Source organism: Montipora foliosa, chromosome 4, assembly GCF_036669935.1.
Source record: "Montipora foliosa isolate CH-2021 chromosome 4, ASM3666993v2, whole genome shotgun sequence".
Lineage (NCBI taxonomy): Eukaryota > Metazoa > Cnidaria > Anthozoa > Scleractinia > Acroporidae > Montipora > Montipora foliosa.
The window spans coordinates 16,205,275-16,212,774 of record NC_090872.1 but is presented as its reverse complement, the minus strand read 5'-3'; the positions used below and the strand labels follow the sequence as shown (position 1 = coordinate 16,212,774).

The 7,500-nt window shown below is 39.4% G+C and overlaps 1 protein-coding gene across 1 annotated transcript in view; it reads left to right on the top strand.

Moving 5' to 3' along the window:
* LOC138000024 (uncharacterized) overlaps positions 1–7,500 on the top strand; it is a 27,188-nt gene that overhangs the window by 9,738 nt on the left and 9,950 nt on the right. Inside the window, exon 3 of the mRNA XM_068846141.1 lies at positions 2,296–2,607. Coding sequence (XP_068702242.1) covers positions 2,296–2,607 — 312 coding nt within the window. The remainder of the gene's footprint in view (positions 1–2,295; positions 2,608–7,500) is intronic.

Sequence of the window (7,500 nt, the reverse complement as noted above, 5' to 3'; positions counted from 1 at the left end):
CAAACTGGAACTATTAAAATGTTCCAGGTTTTTGCCCAAAGATGTCTTACTGGAATTCTATTTTAGTGTCATTTTATCATCTATTATGTATGGCCTTGTTTTGTGGGGTGCGTACTGTAATTCAGATGTTATCAGCTCAATTGAGAGACCCCATTGTATGGCTGCTAGGATTATTTTTCATTTACCTAAAGATATGGCATCTCGTCGAGTATTAAACTTTGCAAATTGGACCACAATCGGGCTACATTACAAATGAATGAAGGGGGTAGTTTCTAAAGAAACTGTGGTGCTGCGTCGGTGGGGAAGTAGTATACAAATTTTTTTGGGTTTTATCAACGGAGTTGGTAATGTAAAGTGGCCACCGTACAGAGATTCTAAAAGCTGACGTTTCGAGCGTTAGCCCTTCGTCAGAGCGAATCGAGGAATTATGGGTTACATTACAAAGTGGAGAATTTTAAACTATTTTATAAGGCAAATAATAACATTCTTCCAGACTGCCTTTCTAAGAACATCTTCAGAAAGAGAGAGTTCTTGTAAACTCATTTCGTGGGCAAAATGTAGCTTCGATCCCGAGATACAATGGAAGATTAGTTAACCTAAATCTTTATTGCAAGTATGACATAGAACTTATCCTACCACACAGGAACGGTACTAGTTCTCGTTAACAGGTCCCAACTGTTTGGCGTTGCCTTAGAACAGGATTATAACTGAGGTCATTTATAAAAGTGACCTTCAGAAACTCAGCTGATCAATCATAGGTGACTCAAACTCCAAGCCCTCTCCTTCAGCGAAAAGGGTGTCCTTTTGAAGCATGTTCGACTTTCCTTCCACTTGGTTGGATGCAGACGATTTTCCTGGGGTCAGATAATGATATCCTTTCAAGAGGGTTAACCTAACCCTAACCTTTGAAGGAGGTACCATTTCTGACGCTGTTGCGTCGTCAGCGATTATACGTACATACGTAATTAATTGCCACTCCCATAGGGGCTTTTCAGGGCCAATGAAACAGAATCACGGCAGAAAAGAACATTCAACAACAACTGTTAAGATCTCAAGGCAAGCGCCCTAACCACTGGGCCGCAGTGCCTCTTGATTATCGAGATCATTCATTATAATGAGAACAATCAGGGACTGAGGTGAGCCCCTTAAATAGATAGTTTTCTGCCTGTTCTTCAAAACGTTTTTTTACTGATATACAGTTGATGATGTGGGGTTTAACTGTGTAGCAGAGAAGTTTGGAGCCTATTATATGATCATCAACCAAATCAAAGGCTTTCTTGAACTCCTATAAGGGAGATCTCACCGTAGCACTAGTGCCATCTGTCGCACGAAACCAATGATGGCACTTTGAGACCAACGCGAACGCTTTTCAATGACAACCTGAACCTTTGATAGGGTAGCGAAATGTGCCTCAGGTCCTTGCGGAGGTTGCAAACGACGGGCATCTGGACATGGGGAAGCCTCATCTATGCGCGAGGGAAAAAGTAGGTGCTTAGTTTATCTAGCCACAATACATTACCAAGTTTAGTATAAAAAAGAAATTATCACGTGGCAAGGGAGCCCAGAAGAAACCATGGGGCTTACAGGACCTGGGTCCCCTCGTTACATAAAAGAATACAAATCAGAAAGAGCTTACATGGATTGATGGACTAACGAGACTGCTTAATTAAATTACTATTACGCATAACACGATATTTTTCTTATTTTACACTAGTAACAAGAACAAGAAGGGAAGACATCAGAATCTGATTAATAACATGACAAGAGATACGTTTTAATCTAAGACTGAAAAGAATATAATGAATGAGCCTTTCGAATGTCAGAGCATAACTTATTGAAAAAGACTGGGCCTTGGTAAATTATGGAAAATTTCCTTATATTAGTACGGCAAAATGGGATATAGAATCGGTTAGAACCACGAGTATTATAGTTATGAACCTGATTCGTACGTTAAAAAAAATCGCTAAAAGAGGGAGGAAGTAAGTTATTATTATAAGAATACATAAGTTTACCTAGGAGCAAAGAATAAATATCTACGAATTTAAGGAACTTTAAATCTCTAAATATAATGGATCATTACTAATGAATCGTAACTATAACAAACTGCGAGAAAATCAGAACAAAATTCGAGGATAAAAAGTCTTTGAATATCTTTTTGTGTGAGACTTAAAATTATATTCAATTTGTTTTGTAAACAATCGCAACCCTTCTTAAACACTACGTGGGTAGTTATAATGTTGAAGCTTCGTTTTTCGTGTATTCAGCCTGTTTGGTCCCTTTTATCTTGTTTCACAGGAGTGTTCTCCATTTTTAACACAAGCATCTACAGCGATGAAACAATGTTCTCAACTCCAACCCTACAACCAGACCTCGAGACCAATCGTTCCGGAAACTCAGGTGTCATTGTTGCAGCGGTCACGGTTAGCGTTGCTTTACTGTTATTAGTAGCATTCGTTCTCTACTTCGTGATGAAACAGCGGAAAAAACGAAAAAAGAAACCCACCTATCCAAGATACGTGCCAGGACTGGAGGACCTTATTGAGATGCAAACACAGTCTCTTAGTGGGGGGATTGAATCAAGAGGAAACAGAGATCTTTTAGAACTCGGTGAGAACGCATGTTGGTATAATATGCAAACCAATTTCTCCAGCTTAAGTTTGGTTAAGTAAATTTAGTGGTATACCAAGTGGTAGCAAATTGATAAAGACGCTATGCCGCCAGTGATGACAACATTTTTATCCACACATATGTGATATCATTTTTGACCAATCAGCTTGCAGTATTTTCGCGAGCTGGCACGCACTCTTGGCTGCTTGTAATTTTGATTTTCCGTCGTTTGTTGGTCTTTTGGGAGTTTTTGCGTTGGTTTTTCCGCGAGTCGAAGTCCAGTTTTTTCTAAAACGGAGGAAAGCAGGGTTGTCGAGATCACAGGTGAGGAACTTATCGAATTCGTAGAAGGACAAGAAACTTGAAAGTACATTTGAAAGCAGTAGTAGGAAATGGAAGCGTTTACGGGTATTTGAAAGCAGCGATGAAACTGAGTCATGCGTAAGCTTAATAAAACGGTATGTTACTTGTTACTGTTTGCCAAAGTTCTAACCCTATTTATTCCTTTAGTTTATAGACTTTATAGACCGAATTCATAAATGGCGGCCAAGAAATTAGTCTTTTATCTTTGTGCTAATCATCCTCACTAGCCTTACTTTGGAGCAAAAATTATTTTGAATTTTGTTCGCACTAACGAGGCTAGCTAGTGAGGATGACTAGCATAAAGACAAGAGAATGATTACTTAGCTGCCAGTTATGAATACGGTCTATACCAGGGACCTACCTGTTCATACATTTTCAATTTACATAGATTTTATTTCTGGACTTTTTTCCTGAGACTTTCTTTGTATAGAAATAACTCGATCTTGTTTGAATTACTATTGATACAAATAAACAACTGACTGTTCGCACGATAAAATCAATAAATTTTATCGTACATACATATATACATACATACATGCATGCATGCATGCATGCATGCATGCATGCATACATACATACATACATACATACATACATACATACATACATACATACATACATACATACATACATACATAATATACTATTTGTTAAGGCAGGTCAGTTTGCGGCAACGTGAAGGCTGGTGTGGACCTGCCAACAACTTAATTAAAATCTATATTTATAAAACCTTAAATGAAAATAATAAAAACTTCTAAAATTTAAAAACTAAAAATACAAAAAATCTGATTGTTTTGATGTTATCAGACAGGCCTCTTTTTCGAATTTAATTTGGTCCAGTATCTTTGAGGCCTGTCGAAGTTTTTGTTTAAAAAGTTGATAGAAGGAAGCGTCCTTGATGGCTTCAGGAATTAAATTCCAAACAATGGGCCCTCTATACCTTACACTATTTCTGCCAATGTTGCTATTGTACCGTACATGCGAGAAGTGATTAATACGCCTTAAATTATAATTAGTATGAGTATTGCGTGTTTCGAAAAGGGCTGTAAATTGATCAGGTAAACTATTATGATAGACCTGGTACATTATAGAAGCGAGCCTACGCTTATAAATAATTATAGACTAGTGGTTTCCATTTTACAAGGTCAAGAACGTCACTGTCAGGAGTTTCGGCAGGGAGTTTGTGGACTAGTTTGGCTGCTTTCAGGTGCAAATGGTCCAAAGTATAAAATGTAGATGGTGAGCAAGATCCCCAAATAGCGATGCAGTAAGTGATGCTTGGTACAATCCCTTTGAAATATATTTCTTCCAAGACACTTGAGAGAAGGGCTTTAAACTTCAGGAATTTTAGCTTTCCTCCAAACTTAGTGTGCAGTGCTTTAACTTGGGGTTTGCAGTTCAGTTTATAGTCGATTTCAACCCCTAAGCAGGTGGATTTCGTGGTGAAGTGAATGTGAGAATTTCCGAACGTAAGAGGTCTTAATGGACCAACAAAAGCATGGCTGGAAATCAGCATAGCCTCAGTCTTTCCAGTGTGAACAGTCAGATGATTCTTACAGCACCATACTCTCTGAAGTCGTTTAAAATGTGGTTTAACGCATTAATAGTTTCTTCGACCTCTTTCCCAATGTAGTAGATAGTAGTGTCATCTGCAAACATCTGGATACATCCGATTTCGGACGAATTTGGTAGGTCATTGACATATATTGCAAAGAATCTGGGTCCCAGTAGAGAACCTTGGGGAACACCAATGGCGATTTGTCGTAGCTTTGATCTTGCGCCGTTGACATTGACATATTGGGATCTTTCATGAAGGTAGCTTGCAATCTAGCCGTGGAATACACCAGAGACTCCTAAGTCTGACAATTTGGATTTAAGGATAACATGATCGACAGTGCCAAATGCCTTCTTAAAGTCGACAAAAAGAACACCAACTTTATAGCTATCATCAATTGCTCTTTTCCATGTTTCAGTTAAGTACAAAAGTAGTGATTCAGTGGAGACACCTTTCTTGAAGCCCCACTGATTTGGGTGTATAAGGTCATTAGTTCCAAGGTGAGAATCTAAGGAATCACAGACAATGTCCTCCAAAATTGTGCTTTTCAAATTGAGCATTGTCAACGGTCGGTAGTTGGCACAGTCTGATTTAATCCCTTTCTTGTGTACCGGGACGACCTCTCCAGTCTTCCAGATACTGGGGAAAATGCGACATTGAATACTATTTTTAAAGATGCTAAAGAGACTTTCAAAAAGTGACTCAGCAGCCGTGGCCATATCGCGCGACGTTATTTTGTCAGGACCACCTGTTTTCTGTTTAATGTGAGTTAATTTCAGCTTAATTTGTTCTTCGGAGAAGGCTACCTGATCCAGAACAGCAGTTCCAGGGTTAACAGATGCCAATGGCTGGTTAAGTGATGCTCTAGAATCATGATGAAACTTTTCAGCAAGCTTTGTTCCAATATTTGCAAAGTAATTATTCATTTCCTCAGCCTTGTTGTAGTCATTTGTCAAGATATTCCCATCGCTATCTTGTACTGGAGGTATTGGCTTTCTCGCGTTTTTTCCCTGAGCTTTCCTTACAATTCGCCAAAAATTTTTACTGTTCTCAGTTTCTGCAAATTGCTCTCTCCAATAACTGATTTCCGCATTACGTATCAGTCTCTTAACTCGATTTCGAGCAGCTTTATACAGGCTCCAAGTATGAGCATCTTTTGTTGACCTTGTAGAGTTTCAGAAGACGATAACTTTTGTTTTGTTCTTTCTTTATTTCGTTGGTTATCCATGGGAGTTGATTTTTCCTCTTTCTCACTTGTCTGGTTGGGATGTGGTCAGATAACATTCTCTGAGAAAGATGTTGCCATGTCCAGACCTGATCATCAATATCGTCGAAAATCTCGCATACACTCCAGGGAGCGCTTTCGATGTCGTTTCTAAATTTCAGCTGGTTGAAAGTTCTGTAATTATGTATGGTCTTAATCATCAGGGGGCACTTTTCCTTTCTCATTCGCAAATTTGCGTACACAAAACTGTGGTCAGATATTCCCAAGTGGGACACACCAGCCGAAGTGATTTTCTCTGGATGGCTAACAATTATCAAATCGATTAATGTTTGTGCTACGTCAGAAATTCTAGTCGGTTCTTTTATGATACATTTCATCCCATATGACCTTAAAATACGCAGAAGACGTCTGCCAAAATGAGATTCCGCACCTTCATTGCTTTTAAAGGACAAGTCGGAGTTTAGGTCGCCCATAATTACAATATTTTTTCTTGTAGACCAGACCTTCTCAAGCATGAAGTTAAATGTGCCATAGAAGGAAAGATCCGTTGGTGGTCTGTACACACAAACAATTAGCCATGTTTGAGACTGGCATTTTACATTTATCCATACTCCTTCGATTGTGCTAGGAACTTCCATCTTTTGCTCCTCGTATATGCTGCTAAGGAGTCCTTGTAATACAATAGAACCCCGCCACCATTTCTATCGCGATCGTTACGAATTGTGAAATATCCCTCAATTCCAATGTCCTCGTCGGTGGTGTCATTTGCCGGCTTGGTCTCCTTTATGGCAAGAATGTCAAGACTAGTTTTAACTAGTAACATACGAATCTCCGATAGCTTTCCCTTCAGACCGTTAACGTTGACCAAGTTTTAAACCTGGATGCTCGTAAAGATTGTGATTGATGGCAGTAAATCATCGATTGATCGATTCCAGTTAGGGTTTGAGTCGCCTGGAAGAATAGTTGTTTCATTCTCGTTCGTTGATAGATCCGAACAGACGTTACAAAACCACTGAAGATCAAGATTATCAGCATACGATCTGTAACTTTCTAGTTGCATGTCCACACATTGTCGTCTTACGTGAAACCATCCATTACACAAGTCACAGCAGATTCCACGTTGTTTGCTTTTGACTGGCTTCTTACAAATCCCACACGGATCCAAGGTATTACGAGGGCCAGGATTTGGGCAAATATCTCCACTCAAGAGTAAAAGAGACAGGGACAGCCATGTGTTCGATTTCCTTTCAGGAGTAATCATAGGCAGCCCAAGCTCGCGTCACTACAGACAGCCGTTGAGAATTTAAACGCATTATAAGACTTTGTATGGGAAATAAAATACAGTCGATCATATGAAGCCTAAAAAATGCTCAATTTAACGTTCAATCAATAAAATAAATCAAAATGACTCACCTCTGGGGTATTCTTGTGCCTTTTGGAGCTTATTTTACAGTTTCGGGAAGTCTGTGTTTTCAATGTTCTAAGACGAAGTCAAGGCTGCACACTAAGATTCCGACCGTTGTCAGCTCAGAGGCGGTTTGCGACTCGAAAATCCATCCCAGCCAAGATTTTTTCACGCAAAGCTAAAGCCACATCATTTGCGAACCCCCGTGAATGTTTCGTCGTCAAAAATCCCCACGCACCTGGCTGGAAATGAGTATTTTCTGCTTCAGATTCCACGATAGGTGATGAATTTAACAGCAACTGATCACCGATGAGGACACGGAGCTTGGGTCCGAGGTCAAGTTAA